Source organism: Sabethes cyaneus, chromosome 3 (assembly GCF_943734655.1).
Source record: "Sabethes cyaneus chromosome 3, idSabCyanKW18_F2, whole genome shotgun sequence".
Taxonomy (NCBI): Eukaryota; Metazoa; Arthropoda; class Insecta; order Diptera; family Culicidae; genus Sabethes; species Sabethes cyaneus.
Window position 1 is genome coordinate 53,764,267 of NC_071355.1, and position 23,584 is coordinate 53,787,850.

A 23,584-nucleotide genomic window follows, 5' to 3' on the forward strand; every position below is an offset into this window, starting at 1 on the left:
CCAATCGATTGGTGTAAGAATATTGAAAATCGATCGGAAAACCGCTGAGTTATTAGCGTTCGAAACCTTTCATTTTTCGTGACGCTCGCATTTTTCGATTTTTTGGAATGACACCCTATCTCAAAACTTGCCGTAAGACGTAGTCCTACGTCAAAAATCATACCGTTTAAAAACATTCGTAGGCTTATGTCTTGCAGCAAATGTTGTTATTACGAAAACACATTCGTAGAACATTTTGCACCAAAACGCATTTGATGCATGATTATTGTTTGGCATCGTTACCGCACCTGCAGCTGTTCCGCTGGCAATTTCTGAATTGACACGGGGGAAATCATGAAGATGTCAATAGGTTTCAAGCATTCGTAATTTTGTAGCAAGGTGAATGATGTTAATCCGTGACGTATCTGCAAGATCACGAGGCAGCGATGTCAACCTTCCAGACATTTGAGCATGCATAAATTTGGGACCCATCAATTATTTCAGTTCCTGTGAATTCTGGTTTTAATAATATTGCTTAAGCTTAAAGTACTCCACTAACTATTTTTATTATACAAAAGATTAGACTGAGAAAATAAAATACTGCCAAGAAAATGATAGGGCCCCAAGTTTATGCATGCACTAATGTCTGGAAGGTTGGCATCGCTGTCACGAGGTCTTCCAAATTCTCTAGAACCAGCAATTTATCATGCGGTACAACCAACGGAATACTTCGTAACACGTAGACACATGGAAAGCTGCACACAAAGCGGTATCTCTCGTACACTTCTACATATCAAGTTAATGTCCTGAAAGTAAACCGCATCCATAAAGTTCACAACCATCTCCAGTTTTCGATCAATTTTATCGATTGGTGCCTGACTGAAATATAATCCAGTTAACATTATGCCGGTCAAAATATCGCACGCATACCAGGAATAACAATATTATGTGACTAGAATGAACCCAAAATGTTTCTTCACAGGGATTTAATATATGATATACCCTTTCAGAAAAACATAATCCCAAAATATTCTATCGGTGAAAAATTGAAAAAATCATGTTTAAAGTTTTTTGCCGTGACATAAGCAAGACAAGACGTTGTTCGGGCGACCAAATAGTTTAAATTTATCTCCAATGTCTCTCAGCCTCTGAATTCGTCAAAATGGTGTAAGAAGGATTTGTAGATAATAAAATTACCTATAATTTTTCCAAATATGGTATTGTTCTATTTCCAATATACACGTCACCAGGGAAGCGAGACCTCCAGCGCATATAATATGGTAACCAGTTTCTAAACCTTCATCTATTTCTTCATTCCTTCCTGTGCTTCAAGAAAGCACAAATCACACATTTTTTACGAGATGTTCTAAAGCATGCTTAATAAACTTGTCGGTTTGTAGTTTTTTCGCTATTTTGAATATAAAAAATATTTACCCTATTGAAACTAAAAAAATTTAAAATTTCTTCATTTAGGGTGATTTAAAAATCGTCACATTTATTGTTTGTAAAAACCCATAACTTTGATAGTTTTGGTACAATGTAGCAAATTAATAAGTTTTCAAAAGCTTTCTAAAAATATAAATAATAAATGCACAAAATTGAGACAAAGCTACAAATATTACGTCAAGTCGTTGTATTGGCAGAATTATTTATTTTAATCGATATTTTTTTCCTGAAAGTTCAAACTACAGCAAACCAACACTCAGCAAACATGAATCTCAAAACACTTTGAATCTCATATTGCAAGAGATTGAATTTTAATTAATATTAAATTAAATTAAATTAAATATTCCAAGAGACAGTCTATCTGACCGGCAACGATCGTACTATCAAATGATCCTACTCAAACAATTCCTCTCAGGTAAGAATCGAACATGGAGGCTGGTTTGTTAATCTAACATCGAAATGCTAATCAAAAGCATGTTTAAGCCCTTTTCGTGACAAAAAAAACAAAATTTCATCCTTGGGTCTAATAATATACTCATATCATTTGCTGATTGAGGATTTTTGTGTAGGAAAGCGAGAGAGCACTATATTTACGTTTTTGCCATTACAAACACGTAACCACTTTCTTACGGGTTTCGTCAGAAATTTCGCTGCCCAGGAACAAAAATTTTAATTTTTTGATTTTCTTCACAGTTTTAACATATCGTTTAGTGGTTTCATAGCTACTCGAAATCCCATATGAAGTTATCAAGTAGGATCATTCGCCTTGTAATCATTCTGCATAAAATCACTCAGAATTTCAAGTTCCAGTTTTCTGAAGAATTACGATAAATACACGGATTTGGTTTCATTTGTAATTGAAAAATGGGTAAATATTCACCATCAAAAATCAATCTAAAATCCATGATTTGTTTTGCAGAACGTTCTGACCTTTTAGGGAAAAATAACAAATTCCATATGGCCTCTAAATATTTCAACATGCTAATAACAAAATAAATCAGTTGTTAATGGGACTGTTGCTGTTAGCAGCCATGAAAATCATCAAAATCGACCTGGAAACTAAAAAACTGTTTTTGTTTAAATAACATACGTGACTTCGCGAATAACCGCGAGTGGTTAAAACGTCTCTAACAAAAACACGTGACGGCCTTTCGAAACGCCCTAATACCAAAATGTTCACCCTAATGACTAAATTCTCAAATTTGAAACAATTTTGAAACATTCTGCATAATATTGCAGCAGTTTTAATACGTGAAGTTACCGGCGAATTGTATTGAAAGTACATGTGCACAAAAATCTATAAGATTTTAAATCCCAATATTCCCATACCTACGCAAAATATGCTTTTCATCGAAGATTTTTGTATTAAAAAATTAGGAAAAACTAAAAATCTAGAAGTCTTGTAAGCATTGGTATAGAACTTCACGAAGAAATTCATCAAAAGTTAGATTTGTGCTTTTTTCAATGTAAAGAAAAGATGAAGGTTTAGAAATTAGTTTCCATGTTACATGTGCTAGAGGTCTCTCTTCCATGGTTACGTGTATATTGGAGATATAACAATATCATGTTTGGAAAAATTATAGGTAATTTTATTATCGACAAATCTTTCTTATATCATTTTCACGAATTCAGAGGCTGAGAGACACTGGAGGTAAATTTAAACTATTTGGTCGTCCGAACAATGTACGAGTTTTGCTTATTTCACGGAAAAACCTTTAAACATGATTTTTTCAACTTTTCACCAATAGAATATTTTGGGATTATGTTTTTCTGAAAAGGTTTATTATATACTAAAACCCTGTAAAGAAACATTTTAGGTTCATTCCAGTAAAATAATATTGTTATTCCTGGTACGCGTGTATCGTCAATTAGGTAACGTCTTCTGCACTTCACAAGTTCCCCTTTTGACGTTCTACTCCCGAGCGAGAGCGAAGAGCAATTATATCAAAATGTGTTATGGAAATCGAATAACTCGTTTCAAAATTTGGTCTTGTTTTGATTGACATAGTTGGTAAAATAACAAAAAATAATAACAAAATTTTGTTCCTTTAAGGCCAAAAGAATAACTACTTGTGTTATCTGAATAACAAAGCAATAACATGACAGTATTCAGAGTTTAGAATAACATATTTTAGTATTACTAAGGTATGGAATAACAAATGCAGTAGTATATGAGATATTAAAAAACCTTTTTATAAAATATTTATAATCTAAAATATCTTTAATCAATAAAAAACTTTTGACGTAGGACTACGTCTTACGGCAAGTTTTGAGATAGGGTGTCATTCCAAAAAATCGAAAAATGCGAGCGTCACGAAAAATGAAAGGTTTTGAGCGATTATAGCTCAGCGGTTTTCCGATCGATTTTCAATATTCTTACACCAATTGATCGGAAAATCTTCTAAGAATTGACCCAAATGAAGAAAAGTATGCATTCTTGATGTTGAACTATTGAAAAATTGAAAATAATGAACCTATGTTTTACCAGAATTCTCGCTTCGTGATTGGTTGGAAGATTCTTTACGATGATCTAAACCTATACCAATTTGATATCTGTGCTTGGGAAGTAAGCCAAAACAAGTGACGAAGTTGCCTCATTTCAACAAGATGTCTTAACACCGCGGTTAAACCTAGACCATTTTGATGTCCTTGCTTGGGAAGTATGCCAGAAAGAGTGACAAAGTCCCCTCGTGCCAACAGATTTCTTACGAACGCGATTAAACCTAGTCCAATTTGATGTCTGTGTTAGGGAAGTGTGCCAGAAAAAATGACACAAGTTCGTTGTCCCAACAGATCGCAAATTCTTTACTGCGAGACGATTAAACCTCGGCGAATTTGATATCTGTGTTGGAAAAATGTGCTACAGCTGTAGTGTTCGATTATAATATGACTCTGTATGAATACGCATGCTTGCCGTTTCATTAGAAGTGTAGTGAAAAGATGTGCTGTTGATAAAATAAGATTGAATTGGTAAAATCCCTTCAACGTGGGAAACCATGGATAATAAAAGCAATCTTTAATTTCTGTAAGGTAGCAGGAAAGCAATAGTTTGTGTTCTTGATTTTGTTAAATTGTTTTCAAATGCACAATCTTTTGAGAATTGAACGTATGCAATGTTACTACTTTGATAAATGTTACATACAACGCATGTAGCATGCATATATGTTGCATATAGCATGTATACATGAAGAATCGAATGATTACAAGCATGAATACATGCTACTATCACTACAAAGAGACTTACGTAGTCCTGCGTCACCTATATATGCGGTCGTGTCTTGTACACAACCGCTCTGATTTTTTATGAAATATATCGATATAAGGTCAAAATAAAATATGATAACAAAATCAGTTATTAAACTAATCTTACAACCACTGTTTAAAATATCTACTCAATAACAAAATGGGTTATCAATGTATCTCCATATCTATTCAATAACAAAATATAGCATTATAACACAGTTTGATATTGTTTTAATATTATTTTGCTCTTCGCTCCTGCTCGGGCTCTTCGGTTACTTCCATATTTGACAGCAGTACAACAGAAAATATATTAGAAAATACCAAACAATTAACTGGTGTGAAGCAGCAAATGTAAACGCCCGAAGTCTATTTTCGGATAAAACAGTCACTAATTCTTCCTCGCTTGAGAAAACATTGCGTTACGTCACATGCCCGAGTCTTCTGTAAACCCTGTTTTCGTGTAAGACACCAGTTTTGAATAAATTTTTGCGGTATTCGGATACAATCAGGTAAATAGAAGGGGTAGTTGCTCACCTTTCTATAGTTTACTTTCAGGACATCAAATTGGTCTAGGCTCATTATTCAAACGATTAAATCGGTAGAAGAAAAGTCTTTGAAAGATTTACCTTAAGATGTATCAGACTAGCCAAACATCGTAATGCTGTAATAATCAATGAAATATATTCCCGTAATTTGATCAACGGATAGAACAGACAATACACCTTTATTCTTGTTTATGGCCGTATCCTGCATTCGGAGAAAAGTTTGTTTCGAACGAATCGGGAATCACTATTCGAATGAACAAAAGGGGGCCGTACGAACGTTCGAATTGATTCAAACGAAAACAAGAATACGGATCGGCTTAACTTTCGAACGAAAACAAGAATTAAGGGTGATAGTTGTTCCAAGCGTTTTAGATCGATTCGGCACATAAACAGATCAACAAGTATGAGCTTGGTTGCATTTGTACAATATTGAAGTAGATCAATATTTTCAGTTGTAGAATACACTAGCCACTGCTCCACTGGCAATTTCTGAATTGCCATGAGTAAATCATAAAAGTCTCTATGGGTTTCAAGCGCTCATTCATTCGAAGCAAGATGAATGATGTTAATCCCTGATGTATCTGCGAGATTACGAGGTCTTCCAAATTCCCTAGAACCGGCAATTTATCATCCGGCGCCAATCAACGAAGAGTGGAAGCTACCCTTCTTATCAGACATGGACACATGGAAAGCATGTACACTTGTACCGATCAAGTTGATGTCCTAAAAGTAAACCGTCCCTACTCTTCGACCAATCTTATTGATCGGTTCCTAAAATGCAATCAAAACTGAAGTCCCGTACGAAAACGTAGGTAACAATTCTACATTTTAACGCAGTTATTCTTGAAATGAGGAATCATATTTAAAGGTAAACTATTCTTTTATTCCTGAATTGGTTGTAGGAATTAATTCTGGCTCGTCGTACCGGTTAGATACTGGTGATTCTTCACCTATTTTCATTAATATCGCGCCTGGTTACTATTGACAGGCTGCAGAATTAAGAAAACTTACAAGATACAACGGATATTCGTTTATAAGTGGTCTGCAGCTCTTAACGCTTCATTCCGTATACGTTCAGTAATTTGCATCCTCCTTGTCTTTTGCAGGTACCCCGACGCCCAAGATCGTCTGGTTTAGTAACGGAAAAATTCTGCCCAGCACGATGATGGAATACGGCCACGAGGCAACGCTCAGCAGTAAACTGGTGGTACGCAATTTGTCCCGAGACCATCAGCACAGTGTGTACAGCTGTCAGGCGAGCAACTTCTTCAAACGCAACGTCACCACCAACGTGACAATCGAATTACGATGTAAGCTCAAACATTATAGATTCAAGTATGTAATTGATTTTAATACTGTTGCTTTTGGGTTCACGTTTCCGAACACAGTGCGGCCCCTGGTGGTGGAAATCATCAACGGTAGCACGCCTTTGTCGTCCGACCGTCGATACACTGTCCAGTGTCAGTCCAGCGGGTCCAGACCACCGGCCAAAATTACCTGGTGGAAAGATGGAGAGCAGCTAACTGCGACAAACCAAACGGTAAGTTTTGAATTTCATTAGCAACAGACTACGAAAGTTGGTGAGATCCACTATAACATCGGAAGTTTCTCTTCCTCCCCATTGCCGGAGAATTTCCTTCAATTCAATGTTTAGGCAATTCTGCACCCCACACCCGAAAGAGCACCAGTTCTAGGCCGTAAACTTTTATCACAGTTATAAATACGAGGAATTTCGGGTTAAATTCATTCCAATTTCCTCTCCGACGCGTCCGCAGTACTGTCCGCTCACGACAGCCGGCCTGAAATTGTTGTTTCCATTCTATGGGGGGTGTACTAATTGATTTTCCTTCATTAAACGGCTCAAAACTGTGAGCTGTTCGAAGACGATTAGAGATTGTCCTATCGAAAAGGATGCGACAACACATAAAAACCGAGCACGCTCAAATTCAGCATCGTAGAGACCGAAAATGAACACAAACATTGCACACACATACACACGCACACATAATCTCGAAGACTTACAGAAAAGAGTATTAGACGTTCTGTTGAATAGTTAATATCTTCCCATGAGAATGACAACCTTCCGCTAGCTCTATGAAATCGTCTGGTTGTTTCTCCCGTCACAACAGCAGCACTAGGAAAAGCCAGTCTCCCCTCCGTGGGTATGCAGCAAATTGGTGAGGATTCCACAGAATTAAGAAAAGGGAGACGCTCTAGCTGTTTCAGGCCGCATTTCAATAGACTTATGTCATTAGAGAACATTATAATGTCGCAGTCCAGACACAGGGTTTTCCATGCCCACCCTAGCCTAGCAAATAGAGGACTATTAGGGGGGAAACCTTTTTCCAACACGACAGCTTCCAACAATTGATCGCGATGGTGTCATCTTCTGTACAGGCGTTGATAACGACGACGATGGCCAAGTGTTAATGGAAAGTGAGTGCTTTTCCATCACCGGAGAAGTTATCCGCTGCTATGCTGATAGGCTCACCGACGACAATTCTTAACCTTTTGCACCCTTTGCTACTATAGGAGCTACAGTACAGGACTAATCTATCGGTTGCTGGGTGTCATGCGACACTTCTTCGGGATGAAAATATTATTGTTATTGTTACTGATATGAAACAACCTGACGCGACCAGGGCTGCTTCCCGGCTGGCTGGCTGGCTGGCTGACTGGTTCGGGAACGGTACGATAGTGTGATGACATCCGTCGCCGTTAGGCTTATATTGATCTTGTTGATTGCCAAATGTCGTTACCGGTGGGAGAGATTTGTTGTTATACGGAAATTGGGAATAATAGAATTGAGATGTTACTCAGCTCTTTACTACGCGACGACGACGACAACGACGACGACGACGACGGTAGTTCAATAGAGACACCGGAAAGGCTTGTGATGGCGGCAAACAAATTTTCTACTTCAAACCCCCGTAACAGCTAACGATCATTGTCGCCTAAGGGTGCATGTTATCTTTGAAGATTACCGACACCGGAATGATGGGATACAAACGATTTTCGACTGACTAAAGAAGTAAATCACTGTACACACAATGCGGAGGATGATATTCTAAGCCGTCCTCTGGGGAATCGCTTTCAGTTATCATTGGCAAAATTGAAAATGAACGCGAAGCTATGTGGATAATATTAAAAACCAACGAAAAAATTTGTTTTGTATCAGAAGATGTTGGGCATTTTTTTTCAAAGTTATCGAACGAAGAGTTTCAGAACCTATGAACAAAAACAATATTTAAAAATTCAAGGTTTCCTATTTCCCCAGATAACTCAAAAGGAAATTTTCCGGTTTTCACGAACATCATTTATTCAAAAAAAAAACTCTTGAATAAAGCATCGTATCATTTTTTTATGAATAAACAAAGAAAAATTTCAGCAAAAAAAATTAAAATAATCTTTCAGGCAGTATTCTTTCCAGAATACTTTAAAAATTCACTGAAACTTTCACGACATTCAATGCCTGGTTCAAATTTCATATTGCAGATCGTAGATGAAATACGCAACTGTCAATAATGCAAACATATTTGCATTGAAAAGGGAAAGTATCAGCTTCCTATAAAACATGAATATATGCTTTATCAACTGTGAAATTCACTATTTCATCAGCTAAAGGCTTATACTACATCAAAACGACATACAAAAACACAAAAATGAAACAAAAATAACAGGAAAATGATTCATAAAATATAATAAAATACAATCAAAAATATACTTTGGCTGGGTAAATGTGTGAAGAATGATAGAGTTAGAATAGCGCGACAAAACTCGATATTAGACTATAGAATATAAGACAACCCAGTGAGTGGTTCAAATAGATGAACACGCTCAACTAGGGTCTCAATTCACCATTGAAAAAATTCTTGCCTTCTGAAACCCCCGCATGCCAAATTTGGCTACATTTGCTTGATTAGTTCTCGAGTTTTGAGGAAATTTGTGCCTGATTTGTATTGGAGCCCCCCCCCCTTCCTCTTATGCCCTTCTTAAAATCTCTTCTTCTTCTTCTTCTCTCTTATCCCCCCATCAAATTGCTGGACATTTTATCTATCCAACGACATATAAATTGTTCAGTTTCGTTCAGTAGTTTAGTAGTTATTAGCATTTGAAATCTTTCATTCAAACGTTACACTTCTATTTTCGTTTTCACAAAGTGCTACCCTGTCCCAGTATAGTAAACAAGGACGTAGTCCTACGTCAAAAAAAAATTACTAAACAGACACAAAAGGAGGTCAAAAATGGCACAAACCGACACAGAAATAAAAATTGATACAGAAATGACACAAAAGTGGTACAACAATACAGCAATACAGTCGATTTTTTTTGGTTTGAAAACTATATGTTCGAAATGATAAGTATGCCATTTCGAATTACGCCTAATTTAAAAAAACAACACATTGTAATTTTATGTCGAATATGACACAGGCACAGTACTACAATGAAAATGATACATGATACCAAAACGATCTAAAAATGCCAGATATAATAACAGAAAAATAATTCAAATATAACACAAACAATGACAGAAATGATAATTGAGCTAAAATAACACAAAAAATATACAGATATAAATCCAAAATGATACAAAAATCACTCAAAAGTTATACGAAAATGACGTAAAAATAACACAAAAACGATCAAAAATACATAAAAACGAGACAAAATAAAAAACTTCTTAACAATCACAATTGCAACTGGTCGGTGTTAAATCAGACCGGACCAAGTCGCAAAATTTTAAAATATGTGTTAATGACAGCAAACGATCAACAATTTTCTAAGCTACATTTTGCTCTAGTCAGATTGCGTAAATCTTCCAAACAGCCAGAGATATGAGTTATTTTCGAACGTTTGATAGCTACAAACTTTGGCGTCGTTTTACTTGAAATCAGAATTTTGGTCACTTGGTTCGGTCTGGTTTAACACCGGCCAAACACCTAGTCGGTATTATATCAGACCGGGCCGAGTCACAAAATCAAAAAAATTGAATTAATGATCAAAAACTTTATTCTAATCAGATTACATACATTTTGCATAAAGCCCTAGATATGCGATGATTTCGAACTATTAACAAACAACACAACACAGTGAAACTTTTCCTAGTATCTTTTGCTTTCATTTTATCATTTATAGTCTTCTGCACTTTTGTTCGTCTTAATCTAAAATAGTCAAAAGTTAATCATCGCCTACTATGATAAAAATGATAGAATAACTTTTTTGTGATAGAAAATATAGACATAGTTTCTTCGGCAAAGTTATAAATAATATAAAAACAAGCAATTTTGCTGAAGAAATACAATTTCTATCTTTATCTTTATGCTGAACTATAGAGCATATTCTTTGAAACTTCTTTAAAGATTAGTTTTTCAAACTTAGTTTTTGTTAGTTTCATATTACAAGAACACATTGTTCAAGACAATTATCGAAGCACTCAAAACACACGTTTTTGCAAAAGACCGTAAATGCCTTGAACCTTTACTTGCTAAGTTATCGCATATTCAAGATTTTAATTTCCATAGCTTAATGAGCCTATGGGGGAAAATGGGACAAGTGGATTTATGAAATCAGTACTTCACCTTAAATCTTAGGTTAAGTACTACAAACTTGTACAGGTGCCGCTTGTGCCCAACCACCCAAATCAGAGTACGGTAAGTATACGTTTTATGTGCTCGCTTTAGGCTCGATACACGTCCACTTTTTTGTATTAGTAGATAGATACATGGTTTCTTCGGAAAAGGTGTAGAAAACATAAAGGCAAACAATTTTACCGAAGAAATGGCATTTCTATCTCTATCGAGTGCAAAATAATGGAGTATTTTCGTTGGCAATTATTTAAAAATAAGTTTTTCATGCTTAGCTTATGTTGGTTGCATTTTACAAGAATATATGGTTCAAGGCGATTATTGAAGGACCCAAAACACAGGTTTGTGCAGAAAGTCGCAAATCTGTAGGACCTTTTCTTGCCAAATTATCGCTTCTTCTTCTTCTTCTTCTTCTTTTTCGGCAGCATAGAGCCAGGGGGGCTCGTGCTGTTTCAAGCACTCGTCTCCATTCAACTCGGTTTTGGGCCACTCGTTGCCAATTTCCTAGTGGTCTCAGAAGTCGCAAATCGCTTTCGACCTGGTCGAGATATCGTGCACGTTGGGCCCCCCTGTTCCTGGTGCCGGTGGGGTTGTTGAAGAGGACTATTTTCGTCGCACTGTCGTCCGGCATCCTTACGACGTGTCCGGCCCACCGTAGCCTGCTAACTTTCGCTAGATGTACGATGGGAGACTCCCCAAGCAGTGCCTGTAGCTCGTGATTTATACGCCTCCGCCACTCTCCGCTTTCAGTTTGTACTCCGCCAAATATCGTCCGCAGCACTTTCCGCTCAAACACGGCAAGGGCGCGTATGTCCTCCGTAAGCAGCGTCACGGCTTCAAGTCCATAAAGAACTACCAGTCTAATAATGGTTTTGTACATTGTTAGCTTCCTGATCGTAGCGTTTAACGAAAGTCAAAGTAGGCCCGATTTCCCGCTTGGATGCGCCGCTGGATCTCCTTACTAGTGTTGTTGTTCGCGGTCACCAGCGATCCCAAATACACGAACTCCTCTACCACTTCTAATTCGTCGCCGTCAACGGTTACCGTCCGTGGGAGGCGCGCATTTGTTTCCTTTGAGCATCTTCCTTTCATATATTTGGTCTTCGACGCATTTATTTTTAGCCCAATTCTCCTAGACTCCGCTTTCAGTCTGGCGTAGATTGCCTCCGCCATCGCAAAGTTCCTGGGAATGATACCGAAGTCATCTGCAAAGCCTAGAAGTTGGCTACTCTTGGTAAAAATCGTGCCTCTCGTTTCGATTCCCGCTCGTCGGATCACCCCCTCAAGAGCGATGTTGAACAGCATGCAGGATAAACCGTCACCTTGTCTCAACCCTCGCCGCGTCCTCAAAGGGTCTCGAGAGTGTCCAAGAGATGCGTGCGAAACACATCACTCGATCCAATGTAGCTCTGATTAGACGCGTCAGTTTGTCCGGAAAACCGTATTCGTGCATTATCTGCCATAGCTTGTCTCGATCGACTGTATCGTATGCTGCTTTGAAATCAATAAAGATATGATGCGTGGGCACGTTGTACTTCCGACATTTCTGCAAGATCTGTCGGATAGTAAAAATTTGGTCCGTAGTTGCGCGAGCCCCCATGAAACCCGCCTGATAATTCCCTACGAAACCTTGTGCTATCGGTGACAGCCGGCGTAACAGGATCTGGGAGAGTACCTTGTTGGTGGCGTTTACCAGCGTAATACCACGATAGTTGCAGCAGTCTAGCCGATCGCCCTTTTTGTAGATGGGACAAACCACTCCTTCCATCCATTCCTCCGGTAGCTTTTCTTCCTCCATTGGTAAACGGCTGGATAATGCGGAATACAGACCCCATAGTGGTCGTTAGCCTCTTATCCAGCAACTCCGATCCCGACCTCCTCGTGGTACCAGCCGGAATACGAGCAACCTTAGTGGAGATCGGGTAACCAACCCCGGTGGAAACTAAGGTCGTGTACTAACCGGGAAGGAGGTATAGTGAGTCTCGGCACTATGGCAGCCCCATCGCGAGACTCGGTAGTGTTGCCCTAGAACGGTTACACACCTAAATTAAACTTAAACTAACAACATTCAAGCATATTCGGAGTGGAATATTCGGCAACGACCTAGGCGACGGAACAAGGACGACGAATGGAGACCGGGACTTGGAACTGCAGATCGCTAAATTTCGCAGGTTGCGAGCGGGTGCTGATTGAACAGCTGGAACCCCGCAAACTCGGCATCGTAGCTCTGCAGGAAATCTGTCGCAAAGGAGAGAAGGTATAGAAGATCCGTGGCGGAAAGGCCCAGTTTTACCAGAGCGGTGGCGCTACCAACGAACTGGGAACGGGCTTTGTAGTGCTGGGCGGAATGCAGGATCGCGTGATAGATTGGAAGGCGATCAACGAGAGAATGTGTGTATTGAGGATAAAGGGCCGTTTCTTCAATTATAGCATCATTAACGTGCACTGCCCGCACGAAGGTAGACGATGAGAAAGAAACGTTCTACGCGAGGCTGGAGGCATCGTACGACAGCTGCTCGTCACGGGACATCAAGATCGTCATCGGGGATATGAACGCCCAGAATTTATCTTATCGAAAACTTATCCAATTTAATTCTACTATGTATATTTTATTCACGACAGATACGTATTTCGCCTACGACTTGCAGGCTTCCTCAGTGTTTTTGAACTCCGAAATTTTCTTCTTATTTAATTTTAAAATTAGCAAATCCAACGCGTGTTCTTAAAGTTTGTTGCCATATTTTCTACCACAGTCTGAGCCCGCTAGTGCTTAGTGCCAAGTATCGTAAAACTAGGATTTATTCATGGAATTGTAAGGAAAGTTCGTAATCGAAAGTTCGTAAGGAACATATAGTTCAGCTTGATCAATCTCATAAAGAAGCGTTCAACGGTGCTTCAACATATTTTATTCCAATGCTAACAATATTTTTGTTTTAATAAATTCAATTCGAACTTTGAACAATTATTCATGCTTCAAAAAGCTTGAAGAACGAGCTGGATTTTTGCCGAAATTTAGATCACGTTTGTGGGAAAAAACGCGGGAAAAAATAATTGAAATCCACACATCTAATACCACAATTTAGTACAATGTTAGCAGCACCACATACGGCAATAGATCGTACTTGCAGTGTTATTTCTCGTCATTATACTTTCCCTCTGGATATACGTACCACCCACTTTCCCTTACCGCACCGCACCGCCAACCGGCGGATCCGTTCAGCCGCTCTCAAAGTCGACGGAGCGTTGGATACGTTGTTGGCTGTTGGATACGGTTCTGCGGATCGTGCGAGCTTTGTGTCCGATTCTCACGGGACATAAAACATATCGTTTTGCCTTTGTTCATACGAACGAACTGCGTACGTGTGTGTGTCTGTGTGTGTATGTGTGCCAATTCTGCTCAGTCCAGTGAGCATAGCATGAGTGCGAAAAAATAAAATAAACTTTTACTTTACGCTGGCTCATAATGGGAAATATTTAATAGATGTTTATGCTAATGGAACAGGGTATTTTCGTGCCGTAAATTCGCTCGGAATCATTAGCGGTGGAAAGCGGCAGCCATGAATCGCTAGAGGGTATTGTGGTCAACGTTTCGCAGAGAGGGTGAGTTTTTTTTTCGCTGTAATCCGTGGCCTCATGGGATTGTGGAATATGTAGGTCATACACGGTCATATGCAAATAAAGGAAAAATTTCAAATCGCTTTAGCTGGTGTTTACTCTCGGAGTCGTTTCCTCGAAATTTAATTTCAAAACCGTATTATCTGCGTTACTACCCGGAACGATTATGTGGTTCACATTATCATGTGTTCTTTTGATTACCTTGGATTCTCTATACTACTTAATACCTGTCCGGTTTAAACGTTTCCAAAGTGGGAGTGCAACGAACCGCGATATACTTTAGTCCGTTAATAGCAGCTAATAAAGTACCCTACTTGAGTGTACCAATATTTAATCATCCCTGCAGTGGATTAATTGTCCTGCAGAGAACAACAACGATCCATCCGCTCGCAGTCTCATCCCTTCTGCCGAAAGGTCGGCCCCAGTTCGCTGAAAGGTGCAATTAATTGTGCTTTTAGACTAAAATTATCCCATTTCAAATTTAGCAGAAAAAGGTCACCCCGCTGTCGGTTGGAAATGGCTTTCCTTCGGTCACTGGCCAGATCAAACACCATCCCGAAGAGGAATGATTCTGCGACAAACTTTGAATTCAAATAAACCATGCTGTGGGACGTTCCAACGCTTTCCTGTTGTGTCGTCGACAATCCAATTTGGACCGCCGTAACTTCTTTATCCGTTTGAAGAATTATAATTACTCTCGGCGGGAACTTCTTCGGGCCATCGCATCGCCTGTTTGACGTTGTTAACGCTGCTGCGAAGGCTTATTATTAGGACGCCCGCTGCTGCTAGACGGAGCCTGCCAGCTAGCTGGGGACACATTTGTTGCCAATAAATCAGACGCTTGGACCATTCCCAGATGATTGTTGGAGTGTGTATGCGCTGCTGGAATAACCGGGGATGTACGAAGATTAGTTGTGATGTTTTCATTCAAATTTCAAAGCAAGGGCGTACACTCGGAGGTTTCTTATGTTTGTCAGACAATGTCTGGCGAAAACTATTGTGCCATTAATACAAAGAGTGTCCTATGTCATGACTTTGAACAGATGATTAAGATTGTCTGGCATACGGCGGTAGCAACCTCACGTTTCGTTGTTATAAATTTGCTTTTCAAACCTTTTCCCTCGTTAAGAAATAACTGTTAATCCGGTTTTTACAATTATTGGAATGGTTCGGTCGGTCTCGGCATTAGACTAAAACATAGTGGTTTCCCAACGTACGACAGAAACAATACTCTACAGTCACTTGAAAATATAATAGAAGTTGGAAATATTGGGAGTACGAAATAAAACACATTTTGAAGTTATATGTTTAGCAAAATAACCCCACAGGATGAAAAACACTGACATGCAACGCTAAACCACCCTGTAGTAGCGCACTCTGCTGTGCACTGTAGAGTGGCTAGGAAACTAGCATTTTAAGCACTAAATCATACATAAACGACTTGTTTATACTATTTATTTTCAACGTGCTATACAACTTAACAACAAATCTGTGAGAGTTAATCGCTTGGAACTAACCCCCTCTGCTGAGCAATCTAAGCGTTAATAAAACTCAGGAAAAATGAAATGCTACCGTGTTTCATACTGATCCCAATAGCAGTGGAATAATCTTTGCATAACTGTAGCCAGTGGTGGAATTGTAAAATTGTATATAATAATATTCAGACTACAGACTGGGTTTTGACTGATGCTGTTTTATGTTTATTGTTTCCATATTCTTTCCAGTTTAATACAGAGAAACAAACATGCCTTAAACGACAACATGTAGGGTTTGTTACTAATTCTCGTCGTAGTAAGTAAAGCCATTCTACTTTTCGTCATTTGTTGGATGGATTTAATTAATACTCCAAAAGTTTTTGTGCTGATTTGACTAAAACACACTTACCTTCCGATCCGTGAACTTTGAAATCGCTGAAAAGCGATTATTAAAGCATTTTATTGAAATTACGCAACTGACTTTATTTCTAGAATTCGTCGTACCGTTTTAAAATCCGTCCATCAAAATTTTTCATCGTCCGAACTAAAAATCACAACAATGTTTACGAAGCTAACGCGCATGTATTTGTGTTGCACGGCATGACAAATGTTATTCTGCAAAATTTCTGCAGGTCAGGCAAGTTTTCCTGGTTGTAGAATAACGACAATGCCTTGCGTGAGTTATTTTCATTTATGAATGACGGAAATTAAAACGATAAGTCGACATTTTCTTCTTCGTCGCACGAAAAAACGTAGGAAATTTGGCTGGTAGAACTTCTTTAATGATAAAAAGCATTAAAATAGATCTCAGCTCACTTTGATTAATCGCGTGTGATAGATAACAAAAATAAAAAATATTAGGGAATAATTAGTTTTGCATTGTGTCAAAATCAAAAAATGCTGATATTTTTAATAATTTGTGTTGCATAGGACGGGAATAGGCAATTACGACGAAGCAGCAACATACCCTATCATGAAACTACTAAAAGTTCACAAAATAAAGTTAAGACTAAAAATACACAACGAAAAACATACAGCATTTAAGTTATTATCAAGAGTTGGGGTAAAACCAATCGACTGAATATAAACTATACGCCATGAACTATAGTCCGTTACTCAATTGACTTTCTACAAACACATTCACATGCTATCTACACATTCAAAGGTGTTAAAAAGCATTCCAAGGATAAATTAAATGTGTACTAAAATTCTGTAACCACCAGGTAAATAGTTACTCAACATATGCTGATAGATATCTTCTTACGTTGCGTGAACAAAAAATATCCTCGTGCGTGCTTCGTTAATCATGTCACGCAAAATTTTTCGTACCCATTTCTGTAGTGGTCAGCGTGCAGTCGGAAGTGAGAATTTTCACTGTCCAACATACAGTCCTATTGGTTCTATGTTTAGTTCGCGAACGAACTGAAGGCAGTTTGCAGTACTTTGTCTTTGTGACTGGCTGGTATTGAATCAATGACTGCATGTCATAAACACACATAAACAAAAGGTAGGTAAAACTACAGATTTTCGAGTACAATTGGATTCGAAATGAAAGTTGAAATTGGACTAGTAATCGGACTTGAATTTGGTATAATTTGGACTGGAAAATTCACTTGCCATTAGGCTTGAAATCGGACTTCATAGAGAATTTGAAGTTTGAAGTTGAAATTGAAATTCAACTTGTACTAGACATTGGATTTGAAATCAGAATTTGAAATTGACTTAAAGTTGAACGTAAAATTGTAATTAAGTTAAACGTTATGTTGGGGTTCAAAGCGGACAATTGGACATTAAATTAAACACGAATTTGGACTTAAACGAAATTAGACACGAAGTTTTACTTGAAATTTGCATTGAAATTTTTAGTCTTTCACTCGTGTTTTACCTCTTTCTCGTTGCTTGTTTTTTTTCTTTTCTTCCCGTTTTTCCACTTTTTGTATCATTTTTTCTTGGTTTTTGCTCTCCCTATTTTCGTTATTCCTCCCGTTTTTCCTTTCAGTCCTTTTCAATCCTGTTTTTTGCTCTTCTTTTTACTATTTTTTGCCATTTTCTTTCCCGTTTTCCGTCTTTTCTCTTCTCTTTTTCCTTTTCGCGTTTCCAGCTTTTATCTTTTCCTAACTCTTTTTCTCTTGTATCTTTCTCTTTTTTCGTCTTCGTCTGTTTCGTTTTCCCTTTTGGAGATGTCTCAATTTTCTTCTGTTGTTTGTCACATTGATTCTGTTTTTGGCTTCTTTTTCCCGTTGCTCTCCCGTTTTTCGTCTTTCTGTATCCCATTTTACCTTTTCCTCTGGTTCGGTTTCCTGCTTTGTTTTTCTTATATTTCGGTCTCATCTATTTATCCCATTTCTATTTCCTATTATCTGTATTTTCTCATCTTTGCCTTTCACATCTCATTTGACCTCATTTTCCCATTCAATTCGTTCTTCCTCTATCGATTTTCTTTTTACGCTCTCGCTATTCTACCTTTCCCTATCAGTTTCGCTTTTTTTCTGTTCTATTTTCCCTCTTTTTTTATTGCTCATTTTCCCATTTTTTCCGTTATGTTTTTTTATCTATTTCTGGCTCGTTTTTTTGCTGCCTACTGTTTCTTTCTCTACTTCTTTTGTTCCGTTGTTCACCCATTTTAGTCCTGATTTTCCGCTTGTTTCCTCTTTATCCGTTTCCTTTTTTTTCTTTTCGTCCCGTTTCTTCCATTTTCTTCTTTTTTTGTTATTTTCTATTGTGTTTCGATTTTTTTCGACTCCGTGTTCCGTCATTTTTCGCTTTTTTTAGTTTATTTTCTATCCGTCTTTCATTATCACCTGTTCCGTTCTTTCTCTTATGAAGTCTATAAGCTTTTTCTCGTTTTCTGCAACGTTGTTTTTTATATTTCGTTTTAGCCCGTTTGTCCTTCGTTCTTATTTTTTACTCTTCATTCCCTTCCAGTCCAGTTTTTCCTCTTATTTGTTCTCGTTTTTCCATTTATCTGCTTCCGTATTTACTCTTTTTATTTTACTCATTTTTCTCCTTCTTGTCCCGTTTTTTTTCTTTTCTAGTCCTATTTTTTCCTCTCCTTTTTTCAGTTTCTTCATTTTCTTTATGGAACTTCCTTGTTTTCTTTCATTTTTCTTCCATTTAGTTGTATTCTTCATCTTTTTTACCCAGTCTTCCCATTTCTTTAATTCTTTTTTTTTTGTCCCGTTCGTTTTTCGCTGTCGTTCATCTCCCCTTTTTCCTTTTTTTTTGTTTTTTCACTTTTTAATTTTCCTGCTCCTCTATTTTCGCCTTTTATTTTCTGTCTGTTCTATACCGGTTGTGTCATTTTTTGTTCGGTTTCTTCACCTTTTCAATTCAGTTTGTGCTCATTTTCTTTATCGTTTTTCCGTCTTTTTCCTCATCTGTCTTCTTTCCCTTCCGTTCTCTCTCTCTTTTACTCTCCAAACTTTACTTTTTTGCCTCGTTTTGCTTTTTTTGTCGTTTTCTTCTGTACCACTTTTTTTCTTTTTAGGTCCCGTTTCCCTGTCGCGATTTTTCTTTGGTTTTGACGTCGGACTACGTCTCTCAGGAAGGTGGCAGGTACAGAAGGGAATTCCAAAAAATCAAAACAAGCAAATGTCATGAAAAATGAAAGATTTTAAACGCTAATAGCTCTGACAATTAAAAATGGATTTTGATGGTTTGAATACCGATCGATTCATAATATTTAGAAGTAGCAGTTATGTGAATGCTATTACAATTTTTATTTTTAATCATTAAATAGTGAAAATCAACGAAAAGTTTCAAGACCAAAACTCCCCATGGGGTCAGTCCCGGAGTAGTAATTAGCATTCACGCCTCTCACGCCGAGGACCTGGGTTCAAATCGTAACCCCGCAGAAGTCACGGTTAAAGTGCTGGTTAAAGTGACTATAATCTAACAAAAAAAACTCCCCATACATTACAGACAGGGACGCCAGGTCAAAACACCATCTGTATTGTGTTGTTTACTATTACAAAAAAAAGTAACAAAACCCTCTCTCCCAACAGGTCGAAGATTCTTTACGACCTTTAAAGCTATACCGAAAGGATATCTGTACTTGGCAAGTACGCCAGAGTGCACAACCACCCCTCTTCTTCAGTCTATTTTTTCGCTTGAACATTTAACCTAGTCCATTTTGACGTCCTGAAAGTAAACAATTTTGTTAAAATGTAAAACCAACTCATTTCTTCAACCGATTTTATCTTTAAACATTAAATCTAGTCCTATTTGATGTTCTGAAAGTAAAACGTCATAGAAAAGTGGAACTGGAGCCTGAATTAATAACTGTCATGAGACATGGTAACGGGGTATTAATAAAACAGACTACCAAGATTATTACAAATTATTACAAACAATCAAATAAATACGTATTGGAATGCGCTTCACGTTGGCAACGAAACAAGGACGATGAATGGACGATGGACGATGAATGGCGATCGGGTGCTGCTTGAACAGCTTGAATCCCGCAAATTCAGTATAGCAGTACATTCGGGAAAGAAAAATGCAGCTGAAGACAACTTTTGTCAACTGTTCTTCGAAGAACAGCTCAAAGGCGAAGTTAACGGGGAACATAACGTGCCCATTAGAGTGTCCCAAAATAGCACTATGTCATAAAACCCGGGGGCTCACCCCTCAAATGACAGCTTAGGGTGTCACAACAAAACCTTTATATGACGTCAACATTGGTTGCCGTGATTTAGGGGTCACACATTTGAGTCTTATGAAAAAATGGTATTTTTCAGGAGTAAATTCAGAAAAATATTTTTAGAAATGGTAAAGTAGGTAATAAAAGGTACTTAATTATTTTTTTCACAATCATTGGTATCTGATACATTCATAAAAAGGTTATGGTGGCATGTCTGCAGTCATATTTGGTTACAAAAATTTATTGAATTTGGCAAAAATTTAAAATTTTCGAAATTTCATTTAAATAAACGTCAAAACAGGGTATCGAACAATATCTCAGAGTAACTCACGTATACTGTATAGATGGGAAATTTTATGACGAACAACTTTGCCGAAGAAAGTATGGACGTATATTCAAATCTCGCTGAGGTATTCACGTTTTTCTGAAGGCGGGACCAAACATATTTTCGCAATTTTCAAAGTTTAGTAGTTTCACGTGAAAAAGGTAAATGAGAAAACTTGAAGTGTTTATTCTAAACGTTACCTAGGTGTTTGATAGGAAGAAATATGCACCTTTTCCAAAATTTAGCACCATTTAGGCTCAAGAATCAATTTAAAAAAGGGTGTATTTATTTTAATAGGTACTATGTTTAAAAAAGCGTATCTCCCGAAACTAGGGTTGCTCCAAAATGATGCCTAAGCGTGAGTTGTAGAAAATTGATTTTTAAACCTGAAAAAATAAACTCTGAAATCTGTTTTGACCCTTTTTGTACTATCAGTAGATGAATAGAATCAGGAAGATGTATTCAGACAAATTGAAAGGTAATATTTATTCTAGTTGCTAACATGAAAAGGGCACATTTAAAATAAAAAAAAATAAAAAATATATTATACTTTTTTTTAATACCTTAAATACGGCTGCATTTAGAAGCTAATTATTATTTTGAACACGTGTTGTCAAGCACATACGAAGTTGCTCTTCAAATTCAAATTACATATATGTATAACAAGAAATATAAGAATAATAATAAGAAATATAATAATACTCTTAGGTTACAAAATATTCATAAAAGTGGTTGTTCTACAAAATCCTTTGATAAATGTTGCACCATTTCAGAAAAAGTCTCAAAATGCATCAAATCACCACTATTTTTCCAAAAAAGAAATCGAGATTACCATTTCCTGTATATTTTAATTTTACATTTCCTCCTGACTTTAGAACATAGTGAATTTTTTTCAGTGTTTATTTTTTCATGTTTAAAACTCAATTTTCAAAAGCTCACGCTCAGGCTTCATTATGGAGCAAACCTAGTTTCAGGAGATACGATTTTTCAAACATAGTACCTATTAAAATAAATACGCTCTTTTTAAAAGTTATTCTTGCGCCTAAATGGTGCCAAATTCTTTGGAAGGTGCATGTTTCCTCTTATCATAAACGTAAGTGACGTTTAGAGTAAATAGTTCAAGTTTTCTCATTTACCTCTTTCACATGAAACTGCTGAAATTTGAAAATTACAGAAATGTGTTTTGTTCCGCCTTCAGAAAACGGTAAATATCTCAGCGAGATTTAAAGATACGTCCTTACTTTCTTCGGCAAAGTTGTTCGTCATAAAATTTCCCATCTATACAGTATACGTGAGTTGCTCTGAGACACTGTTCGGTACCCTGTTTTGACGTTTATTTAAATGAAATTTCGAAAATTTTAAATTTTTCCCGAATTCAATAAATTTTTGTAACCAAATATGACTTCAGACATGCCACCATAACCTTTTTATGAATGTATCAGTTCCCAATGATTGTGAAAAAAATAGTTAAGTACCTTGTTTCATCTATTATAACATTTCTAAAACTATTTTTTTGAATTTACTTCTGAAAAATGCCATTTTTTCATAAGACTCAAATGTGCGACCCCTAAATTGCGGCAACCAATGTTGACGTCATATAAAAGTTTTGTTGTGACACCCTAAGCTATCATTTGACGGGTGAGCCCCCGGGTTTTCTGACATAGTGCTATTTTGGGACACTCTAGTGCCCATGCATCACGTAATTATTGATTTCAAAGCAGCATGCGATACAGTCGAGCGAGAAAAGCTATGGCAGATAATGCACTGATACGGTTTTCCAGGTAAACTAACGATCAGATCAACATTGTATCAAGCGATGTGTTTCATGCATGTCTTAGGGGCACTTTTGAACCCTTCGATGCGGCGGGGGGTTGAGTTGAGACTTTTGGCCCATTTCTCGTGCGGGGTGATCCTACGAGCGGAAATCGGAAGGAGAGATAGGACTTTCAGCAAAGATAGCCTACTTCTGAGCTTCGCAGATGATTTTGATATAGCCTTAGCCAGCGACTTTGCATAACTTAAGACGGGATATTGCCAGTGGTCAGCGTTTTCCAACGGCGCCTAGCGAGTCGCTGGAGAATCGCAAAATCACGCTGGACTAACAGGTGAGCGCCGTCACATGGACTAATAATAAACTTGACCTTCTGTTTTTTATACAACAGAGTTGGCAGTTCGTGTCAAAAAACACTCTTCTGGAAAAGCGCTTTGCTTTTCGCCGAAGCCATTCGACTGGGGATCAACTCAAATGTATCCCAAACTAGACTAACCAGGCTACGGCAGAGGCCTTTTAACCCAATGCCCTTCTGGCATACAAAAAAACCAGGCTATGGCAACGATTTTAACACTACGACAAATCGAGAAAGCTTTTGATCTCGTTTAGCACCACTTGGCGCACGAGCTTCTCCGGTTCTGCTTTCTCAACTATCTGTTGAAGATGATCCTAAACTACCTTGACGATGGGAAGTAAGAAGCGCTCACGGGCCTTCTTGAAGTTCCGTAAGGTAGCGTCTTGGGGACCATACTGTACAATTTGTACACATCCAATATCCCCGATGTCTCTACCGTCCGATGGAATGCTCTCGCTGATGATTCAACAAACAGTTATCAAGGACGCGCTGTGCACTCTAGTGTTGAGGCTCTAGACTATGCTGGAGGCATAAATTGTCCATACGATTATGAGGACTATGCTGCTCAAGACACAACTGCTGATACCTGCTGATGCTGGATGC

The 23,584-nt window shown here is 37.8% G+C and overlaps 1 protein-coding gene across 1 annotated transcript in view; it reads left to right on the forward strand.

The window, feature by feature from the left end:
- LOC128739588 (synaptogenesis protein syg-2) overlaps window positions 1–23,584 on the forward strand; it is a 407,709-nt gene that overhangs the window by 77,853 nt on the left and 306,272 nt on the right. Inside the window, exons 6-7 of the mRNA XM_053835083.1 lie at window positions 6,320–6,523; window positions 6,602–6,753. Coding sequence (XP_053691058.1) covers window positions 6,320–6,523; window positions 6,602–6,753 — 356 coding nt within the window. The remainder of the gene's footprint in view (window positions 1–6,319; window positions 6,524–6,601; window positions 6,754–23,584) is intronic.